This window comes from Paroedura picta, chromosome 7, assembly GCF_049243985.1.
Source record: "Paroedura picta isolate Pp20150507F chromosome 7, Ppicta_v3.0, whole genome shotgun sequence".
Lineage (NCBI taxonomy): Eukaryota > Metazoa > Chordata > Lepidosauria > Squamata > Gekkonidae > Paroedura > Paroedura picta.
Window position 1 is genome coordinate 120,370,987 of NC_135375.1, and position 22,633 is coordinate 120,393,619.

The 22,633-nt window shown below is 46.9% G+C and overlaps 1 protein-coding gene across 26 annotated transcripts in view; it reads left to right on the top strand.

The window, feature by feature from the left end:
• The window catches only part of CAMK2G (calcium/calmodulin dependent protein kinase II gamma), a 277,514-nt gene that overhangs the window by 219,021 nt on the left and 35,860 nt on the right, over positions 1 to 22,633 (top strand). For 19 of the 26 annotated variants that reach the window (XM_077346147.1, XM_077346146.1, XM_077346155.1 and 16 more), the window contains one exon: positions 2,726 to 2,766. In XM_077346147.1, the coding sequence (XP_077202262.1) occupies positions 2,726 to 2,766 (41 nt within the window). Of the gene's footprint in view, positions 1 to 2,725; positions 2,767 to 15,637; positions 15,671 to 22,633 lie in introns of all 26 variants that reach the window. The other 7 variants (XM_077346149.1, XM_077346159.1, XM_077346158.1 and 4 more) reach the window with 1 other exon arrangement.

The window sequence follows — 22,633 nt, forward strand, 5'->3', positions numbered from 1 at the left end:
TTGTAGCCCAGGACCCCGGCTGGATCTGTTTCCTAGCTCTTCTGGCCAGTCAAGGGAGGCTCTTGGGCCTCCCATAAAGCAAGCCAGTCTTCTGGAAGGCAAGGGAAGGTGGAGCCATATCCTATTTCTTTGCATGTGTGCACAAAAGCAGAATCTCCCCATCCCACCACTCCCCATTTTTCTATCCTGTAATGGTGGTTGAAGGAGCCATTTTCAAAGAGACTTGTTAATTACAATTTCAGAAGTGGCCTGCAGCCCCTGAGAGGCACAGGGACTTGGTGATTAGGCAGGAGGTCCCAGGCTGTTTCCCCAGCAGCAGCTCCAGTGCAAAGGACCGGGCAACAGGTAATGGCCAAGACCCCCAGCTGCTGCCAGTATGTGGACACAGTGCTGAACTCGAGGGACTGATGCAGCATAAGGCAGCTTCATGTGAATGAAGAACACTGGGATTCAAATCCAGTAGCCCCTCAGAGACCAATATGATTTCAGAGGTGCAAGCTTTCAAGTGTCACAGCTCCTTTGGTCAGATACCTGGAAACGCTTTTTGCTTTCTAAGATGTTCCTGGACTGCCTGTTCCATTGCAAACTAGCATGGTTATCCTCGGGAATTATCTGCAGGAGAGCAGTGGGTGCACAGGGGAGGGGGTATCTTCTCCGAGTACATGTTCATATTTGAGATAGGCTGGGTTTAGTTTGCATCATGTTCTGATGCTCCACTCTGTTTAGGGTTTACAATTCTTACAGGTTCTTTATTTTCACCCCTGGCCCCAGCCTGGCAGAACACTCTCCTGAATGAGACCAAGGCCCTATGGGTCATCAGTCACTTCAGCAGGGCCTGCAAGGCAGAACTGTTCTGCCAGGCTGACAGTGGCTGGCCTCCCTGTCTGCAACCCATCCAATTAAATGTTATCTAAATAAATATTATTCCTCCCACTTTTCACTTGGGGAAGGAGGCAGTGGGAAACTGGATTAGTTGTTTTATATTTAATTATTGATGATTTTTAATGTTTTAAAAACCTAAAACCTAACATTTAATGCTTTATTTTATCTATTTTAATTCTTTGTAAGCTGCCCTAAACCTCTGGGGGAGGGCAGCATGTAAATGGAATGAATGAATGAATGAATGAATGAATGAATGAATGAATGAATGAATGAATGAATGAATGAATGAATGAATGAATGAATGTCGTGTGGGTGGGGCGTTGAGTCTAGTGCTTATGAAATTGAACTGATAAGTGAAAATTGGTTTTGTCAGGGATATAACACTCACTTAGGGAAAGACTTGGAATAGATGATCACATTTTTGTCATACTTAATTACACTCCTAAGATGTGCCACTTTTCAGGCACATTTTAAGCCCCCCATCCCCACCCTTTAATGTGTGATCCCAGCCAGATGGTGAACATAAAGTAAACCCTATGGACAGTGCGTCATGTAGCCAGTTGGAGCTGAACACTCAGTGATGCCACAAAGAAAGCTCTCCTGTGGCTCTCACTCTGCAGGGGGGAAGAGGGAGGTGTGGTTCTGGCAACCGAACAAGGCCTTTGGTCATTAGGGAAATGTTTCTTTATGCACACACGCATGTGTTTTGGCTTGAGATGCAGGACTTCCGTCTGCTTGGTCCAGTGCATGTTTTCATGGGATTTTAAGTAAAAAGATACTGGGAACCATACTGGAGTCCTGGCCGTGAAGATTCTCTATTGCCTCCACAGGCGTTCTCCTCATATCTTTCTGCAGGGATGTCCTGATTAGGCGCTGAGCAATTATCAAGGGCTGCTAGCAAAAGGGACTTATTCCCTCCCACTCCAGTACCTTCAAATCCTACAAAGGCCACCACAGCGAATTTGAACAGCAGTTCCTTGGTGCTAATGTGTGTCCATGTGGGCAGTTTGTCAGCCATGGAGCTCAGTGTTGCTGGCAAAAGCTTATCTGTAGATGTGGGAATTTTGGTCTCCTGTGTGCAGCTGGGCTCCTCCTGTGTCCCTTTGTGATACATGCAGAAAAGCACGCTCTGCATTTTGTGCATGTGTGTCTGCAAGGTGATTGTTGATCCCAGCAGAGGGGGCAAGGAAGAATGGCTGGCCTCCTTCTTGGGCCTCCCCACTGGGCCATGGCCTGGGCAACCCTGCTTCTAGGCCCGGCCCATGGCCCCTGCAGCATTATCCCAGCAGGGCTCCTAGTGGGTTTGTCAGAGCAGCTAAAGTGTCCAGGTATATCTTGGGCAGAGAGGTGTTGGGGGCATCCTTTGCTTTGTGCCCATCTAGCATGCACTTGTGGCTGGCCCAAGGACTCATGTCATATGATCCACAACACATGGGGTATCGTGTTCGAATGTTGATGGTTTCCAGTGAAATGGTGTTAAACTGTTGTATTCAAGGATACAATACAGTATTTAGTTTTGTTTTGTTTTAATTCTTCAGTATTCACGGTTGGATTTGAATATTGAAGTGTGAAGGCAAGTGAAAGCTGGCAAAATCCTCAGAGCTCTCTTTGGGAAAGGCATGATTCTTGTGTGAGACTGTGTATGTCACACTGGCCATTGCCCTTCTGTCATTTGCTGTTCTGAACAAGCAGGAGCCTGATTGGATCTATCTTGGCCTTGGCCATCATCCTAACTTCTGAGGGCAACCCTGGACTAACACTTCTGTGCAGCTGTGTTGGGGTGGGAGGGGGAGCAAGAGTTCACCCAACAAGGTTGACTCCCTTCTCTTCTTTCTCTCTGCAGCTGCCAAAAGCTTACTGAACAAGAAGTCCGATGGCGTCAAGGTAGGTTTTTGGCATTTGAGCCTGGACACCCTTCCACTCTGTCCCACAGGAACTGGGGTCCCTGGCTGCAAGTTCAAAATGGACTTCTGCGGGTGTGGATTGCTGCTCATCTCCTGCTTTAACCCACTGTACCCTTTCCCCCCTGGATGCCACTGCTGTGTCTGACTGCTTCATTGGCTTTCCTTTTGTCCCCTCAGCCTTTGGAGGCAAAGAACTCCTTTAGCTGTTTAGGCTCATTCAGTAGGATTTGGGGTGATATTTACCATGCCAGGACTCTGCAGGGAGGGGGAGTCTTCATCCAGTTGTTGAGAATTGAAATTCCTTGTTTCCTATTTAGCCAAATTTTGAGGGTTCCTTTTCTTGCTGGAGTGGGAACTACCCACAGAAAATCTGACGTACCTGTGAATCCACACTGTGTTGGTGGGGGCGGGGAAGAGAATAAATGTTAATGCTCCAAAGAGCAAGAAGCATGTGACAATGAAGTACCTACTTTAGTATGAAGGGATATGTTTGGAGGCATTTAAAGCTGCTGCTGTGTCTAGACTTGCATTTGTAACAATAATTCAATAATTCAGTTTGTCAACTGCCAGATTCTCTAGTCTGAAGACATTATTATTTTCCAAAAATATGAGGGGGGAGAAAAAGAAATGATTCGACTTAATGAAGGAAACTTAAAAAAAAAAATTGGTGAGAAAAAATGGACTAGGGAGAACTTTCCTGTTGGGGAGGTCTGTGTAACTCTCCTCTTTGTGCCTATGAGGGAGTCTACGACCCCATCCAGAGGCCCCTCGGTATGCTTTCAAACTCCTGTGGTCACTCCAAGCAACAGGCCAGTCCCCACTCAGTATCACATCAGTTCTGGGCAGAATTTGAGGCTGAATAGGAGAGTCTGCTCCACGAGCAACTGTGTGTACACTGGAGCAGCAGCAGCAGCAGAGATGTGGACTTGGCAGTGTAGACAGGTGCATATCTGTCAGGATTTGGCTCCCCAAGGTTAGCATGCATTTCCGGAGTCAAGCAAGCATGTCCTCCCTACCTTTGTATGTTTCTTCTCCTGGCAGAGCACAGCAGCTAAATACCTATCTCTTGGATTCTTCATCATCTAAGCAACCAACCCATAAGCGTTTCTCGGTGTTTCGTGTAAGCCCAAAGTTCTCTGTATGTAAGGACTGCTTGTTCTTGGGACAATTAGTTTCCATGTGAGTTTCATCCTTCTGAAAGTTGATTTTCAAACTGGTATCCACATTCTCCTGATTACTGGTTAAACAAAGAAGCATAGTGATGAGGAAAGAATGGTGCATGGAATGGCAAAAGGTCCAGGTTCAATCTCCAGCAGCATCTCCAGCTAAAAGAATCACATGTTAGGTGATGTGAAAGTCCTCATCCTGAGCTGCTGCCAATCAGAGTAGACAATATTTACTCTGATAGACCGTGGGTCTCAGGAGACAGAAGTTGTGGATTCATATTATATAGACTTGGGAGTGTGGCATCAGTTGCATGGTCTTATTTCACTCCATTTTTCTGTTGTTAAGCCTGTTCTAGTAAGCAGCTTGAGCCTACTTACCTGGTTCTCCTAATTAACTGCAAAGTTTAATCTATCAGATTTGTCAAATATTTGTTTTCTTTCATGTGTGTTTTCTCTCTCTTCATCTTGATGTATGCCATAGCTTTAATGCCAAAAGTTTTCTTTATGTTCTGGCTTAAGCATTCACCAGGCAGCTTGAGCAATTATTGAAGAACAAATGTTTGCAGAGGAGCAGAAATAAGATGCTGACCTATACAGGGGTCAGTCCTGCACTTCTTGAACTTTCAAGGTGACCTTCTGGGTTTTTAAAAAAAACTCCAGCACTCCTTGGTATCCTCTCCCAGAATTATGTACTAGTGGCTAGTGTTGGACTAGGATCTGGGAGACCTCAGTTCAAATCTTTCTTCTGAGAGGTTGGTAATGTAGCAAAAGAATCAAATGCCTATGTTGTATGAACCCTTCAGAATCTAAGGCAGACAACAGATAGTAATGCAATAATGAACAATCTTTATTTATGAGAAAATAATAAAAAGAAATAGACAAACATATGTCAGGCACACTGACTATCTGATAAGGAATTCATGACAGAAAAGAGTTGCAGGGAATCAGGGGAGATATTTACCAGTCCTGGAGAGTGAAGAGGAAGAGAGATGACACAACCACCCAGTAGTGTGAAAGGTGATCTGAACCGCTTCTGAGAGGAGGGGGGTTTGCTTGGCACATGATAGGGGCATGATGGGAGCAGGATGGGAGCAGGATGGAATTTTCCAAGAGTAAGACACTGAGGAAATGGCCTGGTTGGGTGAGGAAATGGGTGATAATGGGCTTCAAGAAAGGAAAAGAACATGTCTCAATTGGTGTTGGGGGATTTCTTTAGACTAGATCTTAGGAGTAGGGGAGAGCTTTCCCCTGGCAGATTGGCTTAGGATGAGTCAGAGTTGTGTAGACAAAAGTGATCACCTAGAAGCCTTTAGGCAAACTTGACTCTGCTGGCCATTTGATCAGCAATACAATGGGGTGGGGAAAGGAAGGCTGTCATGTCGATTCTGTGGCTTGGGTCAAGCAGGAGAGAAGAGGGAGTCTGGCCAAGCTTAGTCTTGGCAAAGCATAGCAGTATCTGGTTTCAGCATAAGCCTAGACTGATAAAAGGTGTTGGGCACAATGTGCCAGTCCATTGATGAGTAGTTCTGCCACACATAACATTTGGGCTCATGTTGAAAGTACTTTGCAACTCTAACATAGCTGATGTGGGTCTGCTGTACTCTCCGCTCTCCCCTGGTGCATCAGGGCAGAGCACAGAGAGTTTCTACCATTTTATTCACTTAACAAGGCTAGCTAAGATGCCCCAACTGGTGTAAAACCATGCCTGAGGGAGCTTGACCTTTGTGGGCCATGTTCAGCACAGTCCTTTATAGTCAAGTCAAGTCAGATTTTATTGCATGTAGCCATAGGTCATTACAATACAAAAGGAAAATATAAAAGGATTTAAAACATTTCAAATCAGTAACAAAAAGAATGTGCAATCTCAGACAACAATCACTTAACATCATAAAAACATTTCCAGACTACATATGTCCACCTATCCTAAAGCTCCCCTAGGAACTTGCCCTCTGCAGCACCACTCTGGCCCTTATTTTCTTTGCTGCAAGGGCAAATAATGACATTTTGTTAGAAACAAATGAATTAGTATTTGCTAACAAAAACAAAAGTTTTTTCCTGGTCGGATTTATCATTTAGCCCAGTGGTCCCCAACCTTTTTATCACCGGGGACCACTCAAAGCCTTTTACTGAGGCCCGGTGGGGGGGGGGGTAGTTTACTCCTCTACTCTCAACCACTGCCCTAACGCTCTCTGATCACTATGGTAATGTTTAAACATTCCCTTCAAAATAAGATACAGACACGCCACAACAATGAAGTGTGTTGTAAAGGGCTGGGGGGGGGGGGATGAAGTAAAGGGCCGGGGGGGGGGAGAAGACGTCCTTCGGGGCCCACCTCCAATTAGTCGAAGGACCACATGTGGTCCATGGCCCACAGGTTGGGGATCGCTAATTTAGTAGGCCAGCTAGAAATATGGCCCTAGGATCTGTATACAATGAGCAAGTGAGAATGTAATCAGTCCTTTATAGTACACCAAACACTGCAGAGCTGTAGTTCCTTCTGAGCATGAAAGAAGTTACTCCAGAGCTGGGAAGGATTCAGAGGAGAATGATGAAGCTGTGAGGTCAGGGGAAGAGACCAGGGGAAGGATAAAGGAACTGCTGAGCTTTAAGGGCTGGCTATTCATTGGCAGTCATGTTCATATTATTTAAAAATGTAAGAGAAAAGCATGAGTCATTCTGAGCTCAGCATGCATTGATAGGAGATGAGGATTTAAAGGTTCCGACCATCCGACTTCTTTGCAGGCACACATGGGGGACTGTGCACAAGCAGGCCTGCCATTGAAGAGGTTTTTACAGCACTGGGGGGGGGGGGTGCATGCTGAAGTCAGGAACTTGTTTCTGGCCGGAGTTTGTGTACTTCCACGCAGCAGCACCCCCACCATCAGTTCCTCTTTTGCCACCAACGGAGAAGGTTGTCTTTTTGGAGTCTCCAGATTCACCCTGGTGAGGAATTGCTTTCCTGATTCACTTCAGTTATTCTGGCTTCTGATTTTATATCATGGCTCAGAATTTCCTTTTTTTTTTAATGTACCCGTTGTTGAGCAAAGATAACCCAACCCAATAAACACAACCTATGCCTGTTTTGTTTGGGTGAATATATAACAACAGCCAACACTTAACCCCCAAAGTTTGGGGAAAGTAGGGAATTAAAAAGCTGCATTGTGGGAGAAAGCCCTCATAGCTTCAGAGCCATGTCCTCAGAATCAACATAATCAGCTCTACCTCTGAATCCACCAGCTAAGAAGTCAAAGACTAAGTCTAATAATGAGGACAAACACAAATCTGTGTCTCAACAACATGTTCCTGTCTACACTCCTGAGCATATTTCAGCTCTTCAGGAGAAGGCTTGGATTCTATCCCCAGGTCTAAGATCCCCCCCATCCCAGTTTCAATGTTGGATGGGGAAGTAGAAGCGGGTGTACTGGTGGGTCAAATCCCATGTGACTCTGAACTGGAGCAAATAGCAATGATTCCATGGTCCCAGTTTCTACCATGCATTATGTTTCTAGATCATCTGAAGAGTGGAGAGACTGTTTTGCTTGTCTAAGGGATATAAATGTGTACCCCTATCCTTATTGAGAGCCAGTTTGGTGTAGTGGTTAGGAGTGCGGACTTCTAATCTGGCAAGCCAGGTTCGATTCTGTGCTCCCCCACATGCAGCCAGCTGGGTGACCTTGGGCTCGCCATGGCACTGATAAAACTGTTCTGACTAAGCAGGAATCTCAGGGCTCTCTCAGCCTCACCCACCCCACAGGGTGTCTGTTGTGGGGAGAGGAAAGGGAAGGTGACTGTAAGCCACTTTGAGCCTCCTTCGGGTAGGGAAAAGCGGCATATAAGAACAAACTCTTCTTATTATTATTATTGGGCTTCCTCGTATCCACCTTCAGTAATGGTTTCATGTTGGCCTCACTCTCCTAAACCTGCTGTGAGAGGAGATAGACCTCTGTAGGTATGGGGAACAGATGATCCAGTCCCTTGAAATAGAAGTAATTATACAAATACAAACTAAAGGACAATATTTTGAGTCACCTCTGTTCATCATCCTCTGCTTTTACTGTGTCCTGGTGTTAAGAGAATTTATTTATTTATTTGTTTGTTTGTTTGTTTGTTTATTTATTTATATTTTTATACTGCCCTTCCCTACAGCTCTGAGTGGTTTACATAAAACATTTATGAACATTCACATAGAACACTATCAAAATCAATATCAATCTAAACACAGGAGCTGTGGCAAAAGCCTGCTTCTCTCCAGTCCATGTCTAGCAGAATTTAATGTTTTTACAGGTTTAAGAAGGAGTCCTTTAACTATTTAAGAACTCATCCACCACGATTTTCTCTGGTGATGGAGGAGTTGCAACCGAAGGGCCATCAGGGTTACCATTCCACTCCTACATATAGAGACAGATGGAAACTAGATATCCTGGGATGGAAATTACAGTCTTCAAAATTTCTATGAAATGGACACAGTTGGCTACTGGCTTTTCTTGTGGAAGAGGCTCTTTCTGTTTCTGGAGATTCTGCCCAAGGAAAAGCAGCCCCTTGCTAAGGCTTAGAATCATAGAATCATAGAATCATAGAGTTGGAAGGGGCCATACAGGCCATCTAGTCCAACCCCCTGCTCAACGCAGGATTAGCCCTAAGCATCCTAAAGCATCCAAGAAAAGTGTGTATCCAACCTTTGCTTGAAGACTTCCAGTGAGGGGGAGCTCACCACCTCCTTAGGCAGCCTATTCCACTGCTGAACTACTCTGACTGTGAAAAACTTTTTCCTGATATCTAGCCTAAATCGTTGTACTTGAAGTTTAAACCCATTACTGCGTGTCCTCTCCTCTGCAGCCAGCAGAAACAGCATCCTGCCCTCCTCCAAGTGACAACCTTTCAAATACTTAAAGAGGGCTATCATGTCCCCTCTCAACCTCCTTTTCTCCAGGCTGAACATTCCCAAGTCCCTCAACCTATCTTCATAGGGCTTGGTCCCTTGGCCCCAGATCATCTTCATCGCTCGCCTCTGTACCCTTTCAATTTTATCGACGTCCTTCTTGAAGTGAGGCCTCCAGAACTGCACACAGTACTCCAGGTGTGGTCTGACCAGTGCCGTATACAATGGGACTATGACATCTTGTGATTTTGATGTGATGCCTCTGTTGATACAGCCCAAAATGGCATTTGCCTTTTTTACCGCTGCATCACACTGCCTGCTCATGTTTAGTTTACAATCCACAAGTACCCAAAGGTCTCGTTCACACACAGTGCTACCTAGAAGCGTATCCCCCATCCAGTAGGCATGCTTTTCATTTTTCTGACCCAGATGCAGAACTTTACACTTATCTGTACACAGCCCGTGGCGCCACGGACTGAATAAAAGAGTAAGGGGTAGTGGGGAGGAGTTAGGGCGGGACCGGTCCGGGATAAAAACTCGGAGGGGCCAATCAGGAGCCACGAAGCGGCTCCTGATTGGCCCCTCCGAGTGTCAATCCCGCCCCAAACTACCCCTTACTCAGATAAGTGTAAAGTCCTGGACGCCGCGAGGCCGCTCCGCCGGCCGAGAGAAGGCGGCCAGGCCCACCCACCCTCCGAGCCTCTACAAAGCCTTCTCCCGGCCGGCGGAGCGGCCTCGCGGCATCTATGACGCCTCGAGGCCGCTCCGCCGGGCGAGAGAAGGCGGCCAGGCCCACCCCCCACCCGAGGCTCTCTGGAGCCTTCTCTCGGCCGGCGGAGTGGCCTCGCGGCGTCCACGACGACGCGAAGCCGCTCTGCCGGCCGAGAGAAGGCGGCCAGGCCCACCCACCCCCCGAGCCTCTACAAAGCCTTCTCCCGGCCGGCGGAGCGGCCTCGCGGCGTCATAGACGCCGCGAGGCTGCTCCGCCGGCCGAGAGAAGGCTTCCTGGGCCACTCACCGAGGCGCTCCGCCATATTCCCTGGGCGGGTGAAGCAGCCAATGGGGAGCCGCGCTTTGCGCTTTGGGGTGGGATTGACACTCGGTGTGGGTGGGATTGACACTCGGGGTGGGTGGGCCTGGCCACCTTCTCTCGGCCGGCGGAGTGGCTTCGCGGCGTCGTTGAGAGAAAGCTTGGGAGAGCCGGCCGAGAGAAAGCCTGGGGAAGCCTCCGGCCGTGGGTGGGCCTGGCCGCCTTTTCTTGGCCGCCGGAGCCCATTGCTAGCGCCCATTGCATTTGAAAGTGCAATGGGCTTTTTTACTAGATCATGAAAATAGGCAAAAAGGATCTTAACAATCTCCCTGGGACAGTACTTCCCCTTATCCAAATAACCAGATCTAATCAGTATCAATCAGGTGTTTCATCATGATCTAAATCAGTGGTCCACAACCTTTTTATCACCGAGGACCAGTCAATGCTTGACAATTTTACTAAGGCCCGGGGGGGGGGTAGTCTTTTGCCGAGGGACGTCGCCGCCACCTGAGCCCCTGCTCCACTTGATTTCCCGCTAGCGCCCCTGACTTCCTGCCACCCACTGGGGGGTGTTGCCAGCAGCAGCTGTGCAGTGCCATGCTGAGGGGGAGCCCCAGCCATGTTGGTCGCCGGAGAGCACCAAAGGTGAGCCGGCGGCAGAGTGGCAGGCAAGCCCCCCGAGGCAGCAGCTGGGGAGGAGAACAAGAAGGAGCCACGGCCTGGTACCGACTGATCCACGAACCGCTACCGGTCCCAGGACCGGGGGTTGGGGACCACTGATCTACATCATCTCAATCAGATAGTTTGGAGACTTGGGACAGGGGCTTAATATTATCACAGGGAGTCAATTATTTACTCCTGCATTCATACACACCTAATACTAGAAAGTTCTATTTGCATAAGTGGAAGCAGTTTTCTCCCTGGTTCAATGAGGGCGAGATTTCTCTAGGTTGCAAGTTATATTGCACTTGAGGAATAAGCATTTGGCTTTTTCTTCCTTAAAGGTCCATCTGGCTGCCATCTCTTTTTGCCATAAGAGAATTGAGAGGGGGGAGGGCTCAGTTTTCTTCCATCAAAAGATTTCTTAAGGGACTATGACATCTTTTCCTCACCTCAGGACCCAATGATCTCTTTCCAATGTTCTGGCATAGTTTATGCTTAGGCCCTTTGAATCCCTTGTCACATGCTCATTGGCTGAACTATTGAGGAAAGTCTGTTTCTTACTAGTTGTTATATCAGCAAGGAGGGTAGTAGCTCTTCGGGGCAACCTCCAATTATTGACCTTTCTTGGGTGGATAATCCTTTGACCCAGCTTTAGGTTTTCTCCCTAAGATAGTTTCCAGGTTCTACTTATCCCAGGATATTCTTTTTCCTGTTTTCTTTCCCGCACCAAGCTCAAAAAATGAGCAATTGTTTCACTCCCTCGATTTTAGAAGGGCTTTATTATTTTACCTTAAAAGAACCCTGGAGTGCCATAGAGAAAGGGCATTGTATGTTTTGCTGGTCCTAATAGAGGGAAAAGGGCTTCTCAAAACTTTTTTCCAGGGAGTTGGCTCTATCATTAGATAATCTTGTGGTTTAGCCAGGTGCTGTGTCCACTAAACATCCACACCTATCAGAGCTATAGTTTCTTTTGCAGCTTTCTTTAATGGAGTGCCATTGACCAAGATCTGTCAAGCTACTGCTTGGTCATCAGTATGCCACTACACATTAGATCTGCAGTCCAGGCAAGAAGCTTGAGTGGACAAAACAGTTCTTCATTCACTGTTCAACTGAGGAAAGCATGCCCCATCGTCTGGTGATTTGCTTGCTAGAATCCCTGGGTGGGACTGTACAGAAGATCAAGGATGAAAACAAAGGTACACTTAACTGTTGTTCATCAGGTACCTTCTGTGCAGGCACACATACCCTCCTTCCTGCCCTGTTGCATGCTCTGGCTACCAAGGGTGGGGTGCTGCTGCACAGGAGTACATGGTCCCTGGGTGGGAACAAATTTCTGGTGCTGAGTGCCCCCTAGAATCATAGACTCATAGAATTGGAAGGGACCTCCTGGATCATCTAGATCTAGAAGAAGAAGAGTGGGTTCTTATATGCCGCTTTTCTCTACCTGAAGGAGGCTCAAAGTGGCTTACAATCACCTTCCCTTTCCTCTCCTGACAACAGACACTCTGTGAGGTAGGTGAGGCTGAGAGAGCCCTGATATTACTGCTCGGTCAGAATAGCTTTATCAGTGCTATGGCAATCCCAAGGTCACCCAGCTGCTTGCATGTGGAGGTGCACGGAATCAAACCCAGATCGCCAGATTAGAAGTCCGCACTCCTAACCACTACACCAAACTGGCGCTCCTAAACACTACACCAAACTGGCTCTCTCCCCCTGCACTATGCAGGACACTCAGAACCCTATCACTCATCCACTCTAACCTGCCACCCCCTTGAACCTTCACAGAATCAGCCACTCTGTCAGATGGCTATCCAGCTTCTGTTTAAAAATTTCCAAAGATGGAGAACCCACTACCTCCTGAGGAAGCCTGTTCCACTGAGAAACCACCCTGTCAGGAATTTCTTCCAGATGTTTAGACAGAAGTTCTTTTGAATTAATTACATCCCATTGGTTCTGGTCTGTTCCTCTAGGGCAAGAGAGAACAACTCTGCTATATCCTCTAAATGGCAGCCTTTTAAATACTTGAAGATGGTTATCAGATCCCCTCTCATTCGTCTCCTCTCCAGGCTAAAAAGACCAAGCTCACCCAACCTTTCCTCATACGTCTTGGTCTCCAAACCCCACACCATCTTTGTTGCCCTCCTCTGGTCACACATCAGTTTATCTATATCCCACTTCAACTGGGGTGCCCAAAACTGAACACAGTACTCCAAGTGAGGCCGAACCAGAGCAGAGTAAAACTGTACTATCACCTCCCGTCATCTGGACACAATACTCCGTTTGATACAGCCCAAAATCTCATTTGCCTTTTTAGCCACCGAGTCACGCTGCTGACTCATGTTCAATGTATGGTCTACTAAAACAACCAGATCCTTTTCATACATACTACTGCCAAGACAAGTCTCCCCCACCCTATATTTTGTGTATATGGTTTTTCCAACTTAAATGCAGAACTTTACATTTGTCCCTACTGAATTTCATTTTATTCAGTTTGGCCCAGTTCTTGAGCCTGTGAGATCATTCTATCTTCTGGTCTGTTTGCTACCCCTCCCAGTTTAGTATCGTCTGCAAATTTAGTAAGTACCCCCTCTAATCCCTCATCCAAATCATTTATAAATATGTTGAACAACACAGGCCCCAGGACAGATCCTTGGGGCACTCCACTTGTCACTCTTCTCCAAGAGGATGCTGAACCATTAACAAGCACCCTTTGGGTACAATCTGTCAACCAGTTATCGACCCAACTGACAGAATTAAGATCCATACCTCATCCATACCTCATTTTACCAACTTGTCAACAAATTTTATGGGGTTTATAATTGTTTTATTGCATTTTAATAACATAAAGATTTATTAATATTGTAAGCCACCTTGAGTTCCACAAGGGAAGAAAGGAGGATAATAAATTAAGCAAATTAAATAATTAAACAAACCAGCAGAAAGCTTGGGGAGGGGCAGCAGTTAAAAAAAATATATGGCCTGGTCTACTTACAGCCTTTAAAAAAAAAGGAATTTCTCCTTAGGATGATTCCACTTTGGCCCCAGGTTCTGCCTGCCCATCGGTGGGCAAGAGTTGTGATTCCCTGAAAACCTCTTGCCAAATGACGTCAAAGGGGCGGCTGCTGCCATGAACAGCCATCCTCCTGCCTCAAGAAATTTATAAATATGTTGAACAACACAGGCCCAAGGACAGGCTTTTGCCTTGCAGGGGGATATTGACCACCTAATGAGGACACTGACAACCATAATTTGGCATAAAATATTTGGCCACAGCCTTTATTCAACACTGAGCGTGGCAAGCATGGGAAGAGAAATTTGCCCTCTTGTGGTCCACTGACCACAAGGCAGCCCATCACAGCCTGCCCCTCAACAGGTTGCCTTGGCTATCCAGCCCAGAATCCTGGACATAATGGCAGGCTGAAAAAGGGGGGGAGGCAACACGGAGTGACCCCTCCGGGCATCAGCCTCTGTTGGGTTCTCCTGCCTCCCGGAAATGCAAGCCTTCAACCAGGCTCTGCATCCACACAGCCCCTTAAGGGGCCCCCCAAATCTAGGGGAGGCCAGTGCGCAAGCTTGGCCGCCCCAAAATTGATCCTTCCCATGCTTCACTTCCGCCGGCTGTGACAATTAAACAACAATACAATCCAACGTCTAACAAATAGTCCAACAATTCATAAACAGGGAGGGAGGGTGGGTTTCGCGTCTTTGGGCGCCCTGATGGGGAAAAGAGGCCGAGCAATGTCAGGCCATCCGTTTAACTGACGCCTAGCTCAGCCACGCCCCCTGTTGCCATGCCAACACGCACCCTGCCGAGAGAATGCCAGGGCTGGCAGTTCTCTCCCACCAGCCAGGTCCCTGTCGGCGTTCCTCCCCCACAGCGGCCATGGCCCCCTTTAGATGAGTCTTGGGGGCTTTTTAGCTGTAAAGATCTCTCCGATGGCGCACAGTCCCCCATATGTGCCTGCACAGAAGATACTTGATGAACAGTGGTTACAGATAAGGGCATCTTTGTTTTCAATAGGGGGTGCTTAAGAATAATACTTCTCTATGATGGTTGTAGAGCTCTGCTTTCAAAGAATGGTATAGATTTTGCTGGAACTAGAAGAAAAGCTGTTATTTATACTCTACTTTTTTCTACCCAGAGGAGTCCCAAAGCAGCTTATAAACACCTTTCCCTTCCTCTCCCGGCAACAAACATCCTATGAGGTAGGTGGGGCTGTGAGAATTCTAAGAGAACTGCTCTGTAAGAACAGCTCTGAGACCTGGGTTTGGCCCAGGGTCACCCAGCTGACTGCATGTGGAAGAGGAGAGGAGAACCAATCCCGGTTCTCCAAATTGCCTCTCTTAAGCATGACACCACACTAGGCTGACTGAGGAGTGCTTTGCCTACTTGCTCTGCCAGCAGCCCTCAAGAGGGGAGGAGGCTTGGCTAAGAGGTTACTGTCTCCGTCAGCTCTGTTTCTAGAGCATGAGTGGGGATTACGAGAGCTTCCTTGTGTGGAAGAGCAGGATGTTTGCTTGGATCTTTGAATGAAATAGTAGGCCAGAGAGTTGCCAGCATTGTTGCAGAAGATCTCAAGCAAGCAGGCCCTTGTGCAAGTCCTGTATGTGTACACACATGCATCCACACCATTGGTGCTTCAGCCCACCTCTGCCTTCGCCCCTCTAGCCACCTTCCCTGTCCACCAAGTGATGTTCCATTGGTATAAGAAGGTGGCCTTTCTGTCACAGGGCATGGAGGGAATGACCCAAGATGTGGAGTTGCTCTTGCCTGTTGCTCATTGCCGTTGTCTTGGATCAGGGTGGCTTTTGTTGGGCAGCGTTTGTGTCTCAGTCACTGGCAAGCAAGCCTTTCACATTTCCTCTGGTGCTGGGATCCTTTGGAAAGAGAACGGGGCTGCCAGTTTCCGTCCCTCCCATGTCATGCTGGCTGCATTTTGGAGCCTGCTGGTCCCTGCCTCTGGTTTGCAGCCATCAAATCTTCGCAGCCCAGTGCTTCTTTCTGGGGGATGGCAGCAGGGGTTCCTCCTTTTGCACAAGTGCCAGCATTGTCTCTGCTTCTCTTCTCATCTCTTCTTTTCCTTCTCTCTCTTCCTGTCAATGGTGTGCCCAGAAAAGGAAGTCCAGCTCCAGCGTGCATTTGATGGTGAGCTCCTCCCATTACGCTGACTGTGTCCCTGTGCGGTCACCATTCTCATCCCATGCACGTCCAGCTTGCGCTCATCACCCCACATAGCATGTCTGGGCAAGGAGGTGGGATGGGGTGGAGCAGAGCAGAAACACTGTCTCACACTCTGAGGTGTCCATCTCCTCAGGAAAAAGGCCATGCTGAGCCAGTTCTGGAAATTGGATACTTTGAAAATTCAGGATATTGCGTGGCTTGAGAAGTATTGTCCCAAAAGCTCAGCCAAATGCCCGCATCTCTCTTCTGGCCCAGGAAGGCATGGTCCCTGCACTCTCATTTGGTCACAGATACTTGGATTTGTTCCAGTGCAGAAGTGCAGAAGTGGCCACAGGCCTCTCTTTGCCTTTGGCCCTCTCCCCATGCTGTGGTTCCTGGCAGAGTCAGCCCTGCAGTTCAGGACCAACTGGGTTTTCCTGGTGTCCTAGATACAAGCTGTGCCTCCCAAGCTGCTACGGATTCCCTCTGCCCTTCTAGAATTCCTTGCTAAGACTCCTCGGGATCAAAAAACTGCATATTCTGCCTTATCACCAGCACCTCACCAACCCCTCTCCAAATCCCAAATGGCTATGGGCTTTAATGTCCATCTGGGATGGGATCAGTCATGTGTCTGGTAATTTCTTCCATCTGTTTCCTTTTCATGCGTGTTTTTCCTAGGAGGTGTTATGAGGGGGAGCGAGGGAAGCATCTCCATATCCCAGGCCACGGGTGATGTTGAAGCCTTGGCCAGGGATGACATTCTGCTCTGCCTCCAGGAGGCCTTGTGAATCCTTCAGAATATTGCCTCTCCTTGGGGTTCAGGAGGCAAAAAACATTGTGTGATCTGTTTGTTGAATTCCTTTGTACCCTGCCTTTTTCGCCAGTGGGACAGACCCAAAGCAGTTTATACCATTTGTGTTTCCTCACAACAACCCTGTGAGGTGGGTTAGGCTGAGAGAGTGTGACTGGGCAAAATCCCCCAGTGAGCTCCTATGATGCGTGCCAGGATTTGAACCTGGGCCTTCCATTGATGAGTTGGACACTCTTGGCTAATCCTCTCTACTGGTTTGTTTAAGGGAAGAGGCACCCAAACTGGCAGAGAAGTGCTTTGTTGGGAGATGCTCTTCAGAGTTTTTGTATCTAGACTTTTTAAAGGCTATTCTTCCTATGGGGAGTATTATTATTTATGATTCTTTGCAATATTTCTCCCTGAGCCTCATGGTAGACTACACAGTTTGTGACTGTCAGTACAGTACAAAAAGGCTTTGGCAACTAATACCCCAGCGGTCCCCAGCCTTTTGAAGTTTGCAGGCCCCTTGGGAACTCTGACATGGCAGGGTGGGCACAGCCACAAAATGGCTGCCATGGGAAGCAGAGCCAGCCACAAAATGGCTGCTGCAGCTGTCCTTCAGTCACCCAGTGAAGATGCTATGATGGCAGCTGCTGCCAAAGCAGCATTTGTATAAGTCTGCACAACTAAGCAAAACCTGGCCCTGCACACTTTATAAAAACACTGGTTGGGCTCTTGAGAAAGTGCCAGTGGGCACCCTGTGGAGGACTGCTTTGATAAGCAGTGCCATGCAATTATGATTCCAAACTTGAGAATCAACCAGAAAGCTGAAGCCAGAACTGAAGCATAACGTAAGTATTAACATGACAGGTCAAGTAGAGCATAAAATTACTTAGGAGAATCCTACTTACAGCAAAAGATAGTATGAACAATACACAGTAGTATAGACCACAGTCTCTAGCCCTTTATCCGAATATCTTTCAGAACCACTTTGTAGCTGTTCCAGGGTTGTAGCATGGGTGTGAGCAGCACCAGGACCTAGTGGGATAGCATTCCATCTCCCCCTGAACTTGTTAGGAAGGGAGCGTGGCCATGGATTATTTTCAGGAAACAATTAATTGTCCTTAAGCTTGGTACGGTCCTGCCAGAGCTGGGAATCTGTAAATTGTCCTGCATACACACAGCACTTCAGCAGGTCAAGTTCTAATCTTGGGAAAGAAGAAATCGAGATCCCCCATGAGTAGATGCTTGGGGAGGTCGAGGCTATTTCAGGTTGGACTTCAGCTGTGGTCCCCAGCTCCAAAGTACAACCAGTGATGAGGCAACAACTACCGCCACAGAAGGAATGCAGATGTAGAACAAGACGACAGGTATATGAATTTTGTTTTCTGTGCCACCTAATCCTGATCCTTCAGTAACCTCCACTTGAAGGAACAAAGGCAAGTTCTCAGAAAAGGAGGCAGGTCAGACTATTCTACTTGAGTGGGGGAATTCATCCAGATTGGTTAGACCACGCCTCTGCTTGCTCAGGTAGGGCTATGCAAATTTCTTTCTCTGGCTGGTCCTCCATTTTGGAATAACCCTGCCACTCAGGTAGCTGGCTTGTGGCAGAGCTCAGAACCACAGCCTTCAGCTGGCAAGCCTTTAGAGAGGGAAAAGATAGTGGAAATAGGACCCTTCTAAGGTTTGTGCTAAGTGCAGTTCAGTGCATGGACCCTTTTTAAAAAAAAATGTTAGCAGCTTAGAGGGGAACCTCCGGATGAAGTCTCATGTTATCCCAGAGAGCGCATGAAAACACAGGGCTCCACTGGTCCCGCTGGGGCAGAAATCCCAACAGCAAAGACGAAGAGGATCGATGCAGCTGCAGCAAAGAAGAAGAGAAGATTCTACCCCCCCCCCACCAGAGGCTTCAGGAGGAAGTGGAAACAACAGAGCCACACAACTCAGTCCCATGTGGCAGGCTCCCCACAGCTTTGTGTGTGAGCTCCCACACTGAGAAAGACAGCATTGAAACAGCCACACAGGGTGATCCCCCACAGACCTTGGAGGTGGGCTTGCACAGCCCACAGATCATTGCCAGACATCAGATGGAAGAGCAGAATAGGAAGGACTCGAGGGTGGCAAGCCCCTGTGGTAAGGCAGTGCCCTCAGAAGCCCCCCAGAGCAAGAGGAAGCTGGGAGGAGAACATTATCTCAGGAGCTGACTCAGGAGCTGATTACTAGCTTCGCCCTCTGCTGAGTAGGCCTTTGTGCTATAAAAGGCTCTTGCTTGCCAGAGGCGCGCGCCTTTGGTGCGCGCAACACAAAAACCAAAAGACTCTTGGGGCCTGGATTAAGCCATAATACTCTGTAAGAGCAAGAGCTAAAGGACTCTTGGCTTTTCGCCTGAGGATCAAGCCAAAGGTTTCAGTGAAGTGTAGGGCTGTTTGTGGAGCAGTTCAGATGAATCAAAGTGACATGAAGACTGAAGACGTTTGCATAGTGACAGATATCTTCTGCAGAATGTTTGTCTTTTTACCTCGGGGACAATTTTTACAAATGCGGCAAGTTTAAATTAATGGCTCTGCTGGAGAAGAAGGTCTGGGGATTAGAGAAACGGTTGATTACACTGCAGGAGGAGGGAAATCTATCAAAACAAAATCAGGAGCACCTAATACAGGAGGGTAATAATTGGAAGACTGTTACACATAGGAGTAGAAGAATAAGAAGGTCTGACCCACTGATGCTCAGCAATCGGTTTCAAGGTCTGCCTGAAGAAGTGGATTCAGGAACCCAGGAGCATGTGTAATCCCCCATGAAGAACAAGCCCCAACGTAGACCAGGAAAAAAGTCATAGCCCCCAACAGGTGAGAGTTCTAGGACCTCTGCCCCCCGACCCCACAAAGCTCAGGAAACACTTCACAGTCCACCACAAGAAAGAGTTTTAATTCTGCTACCAAGGGTACGAAGAAATGGGTGCTGGTAATTGGGGATTCCTTGCTAAGAGGTGTCAAGGCCGACGTGTGTAGACCAGACTTGCTCTCTCTCGAGAGGTCTGCTGCCTACCTGATGCAAGCATCAAGGATGTGACAGAATGGCTGGACAGGCTCATCAAGCCTACAGATCATTACCCCTTCCTTCTCATCCATGTAGAAACAAATAATACTGCCCAGCAAAACATGGAACATATTAAAAAAGACTTTGTGGATCTGGGGGGAAAGGTAAAGGACCTGGGAGCACAGGTTGTGTTTTCAACACTCCTTCCTGTAAATGGCCAGGGCATAGGAAGAGAGAGAAAAATTATGCAAGTAAATGACTGGCTACGTCAGTGGTGTCGACGGGAACAATTTGGATTTCTGGATCATGGTCAACAATGTCAATATGAGGGGCTATTATCAGGAGACGGCGTATATCTCACAAGGGACGGAAAAAGTATTTTTGGGAGAACCCCTGCAAATCTGGAGAAGAGGGCTTTAAACTAGAAACAAAGGGGGAGCAAGACGTAAATTCAGAACTTGGTATGATGGCAAGATCTGAACATGAGAAGAACTCAAATCTACAGGGAATGTTACATCAGCAGGGAACTGGGACTGGAGCAAAGGAATTAAAAGACACTTTCTCCTAGGGAGGAAAGCTATGGCAAATCTAGACAGCATCCTAAAGAGCAGAGATATCACCCTGACAACAAAAGTGTGTTTAGTCAAGGCTATGGTCTTCCCAGTTGCAATGTATGGCTGTGAAAGTTGTACCATAAGGCCAAGCATCAAAGAATTGAGGCTTTTGAACTCTGGTGCTGGAGAAGACTCTTGCAAGTCCCTTGGACTGCAAGGTGAACAAACCGGTCAGTCCTAGAGGAGATCAGCCCTGCCTGCTCCTTAGAAGGCCAGATCCAGAAGATGAAACTCAAATACTTTGGCCACCTCATGAGAAGAAAGGACTCCCTGGAGAAGAGCCTAATGCTGGGAGCGATTGAGGGCAAAAGAAGAAGGGGACGACAGAGAATGAGGTGCTTGGATGGAGTCAACGAAGCAGTCAGTGCAAATTTAAATAGACTCTGGGGAATGGTAGAGGACAGGAAGGCCTGAAGGATCATTGTCCATGGGGTTACGATGGGTCGGACACGACTTCGCACCTGACAACAACAACAACTAGCTTACAAGGAAGTTCAAAAACCAAAACTATGAGGCACACAAAGGATGGATGACACTGCCTCTACACTAATGCACAGAGTATGGGAAAGAAGCAGGAGGAACTAGTAGTCGTAATAGAGGAAGGGGGCTATGCCCTAATAAGAATCACAGAAACTTGGTGGGATAATACTCACAATTGGAATACTAAAATTGATGGGTACAATCTATTCAGTAGGGACCGACAAGAAAAAAGGGGGGGAGGGGCGATGTAGCAATATATGTTAAGAATCTTTATACTTGTGAAGAAATGCAGGTACCCAAGTATGAAAGTTCAATTGAGTATATTTGGGTAAATGTAAAAGGAGGAGGAAATGAGAGTGGTATTATTGTGGGTGTCTGCTATAGACCACCAAGCCAGTCAGAGGACTTGAATGAGATACTACTAGACCAAAGTACACAATTTTCAAAAAAGGGGGAAACAGTGGTCATGGGTGACTTCAATTACCCAGATATCTGTTGGAAGACCAACTCTGCTAAAAATGCAAACTCCGTTAAATTCTTAACGTCTCTCCGACAGCTTCATTTCCCAGAAAGTAGAGAGGGGAACCAGGGACTCTGCTATTTTAGACTTTTAGATGAGGTGGAAGTAGTGGGCACATTTGGTAGCAGTGACCATGTGCTTTTGGAATTTTCAATTATGGGAAAGAGAAAACCTTGAAATACACATACGTATAGACTGGAGAAAGCTGATTTTCACAGACTTAAAGGTATGTTGCGTAGAGTCCCGTGGTCAGAAAGACTTAAAAAGATGGGAGTCCAAGAGGGCTGGGAGTTTCTTAAAAGTGAATTACTGAAGGCTCAATCACAAACAATTCCCATGAGAAGAAAAGATGGAAGGAGCCTAAGGAAGCCAAGTTGGCTCCATAAGCAGTTGTCAAAAGATTTGAGGAATAAAAAAGAGTCATTTAGGAAATGGAAGGAAGGCCTTATTACCAAGAATGAGTATAAATAAATAACCAATAATTGTAGGGGGAGTGTTAGAAAAGCTAAAGCTCAATATGAGCTTAGGCTAGCAAGAAGTGCTAAACATAACAAAAAAGACTTCTTTAGTTATATTTCAAGCAAGAAAAGGGATAGGGACACCATAAGACTACTGCGAGGACAAGAAAGTGAAATTATAACAGATGATGAAGAGAGGGCTGAACTGGTTAACTCCTATTTCTCCTCAGTTTTCTCTTGTGAGGGAAATAGTGATTATGTGGCTAAAATGTAATACAACACGGGGGACGGGAATGGTGGTCTAGGATCACTGTTGGAACAGTCCACAAACACCTAGTTTCTTTAAATGAAACAAAGTCTTCTGGGTCAGATGAACTGCATCCAAGGATACTAAAAGAACTTGGAGATGTCATCTCTGAACCTTTGTCCATTATTTTTGACACTTCTTGGAGAATGGGTGAGGTGCCAGACAATTGGAGGAGGGCAAATGTTGTCCCCATCTTCAAGAAAGGGTAATTATTGACCTGTCAGCTTGACATTTGTAGCTGGCAAAATTTTGGAACGAATAATCAAACACTCAATCCTTGAGCAGCTGGAACTGGGAGCTGTGATTTCTAAGACTCAGCATGGGTTTTGCAAGAACAAGTCATGTCATACCAACCTTATCTCTTTTTTCAAGAAAGTAACTACCTTGCTGGATCAGGGGAATTCCGTGGACATAGTTTATCTGGATTTCAGTAAAGCTTTTGATATTCGTGTTCACAAGTTGGTAAAATGCGGTATGGATCTTAATTCTTTCAGGTGGATCTATAACTGGTTGACACATCGTACCTAGAGGGTACTTGTTAATGGTTCAGCATCTTCTTGGAAAAGAGTGGAGTGACAAGAATGTGTCCTGGGGCCTGTGTTGTTCAACATATTTATAAATGATTTGGATGAGGGATTAGAGGGTATATTTATTAAATTTGCAGATGATACTAAGCTCGAGAAGTGGGCTAAACTGAATAAAATGAAGTTCAATAGGGACAAAGCTAAAGTTCTATATTTAGG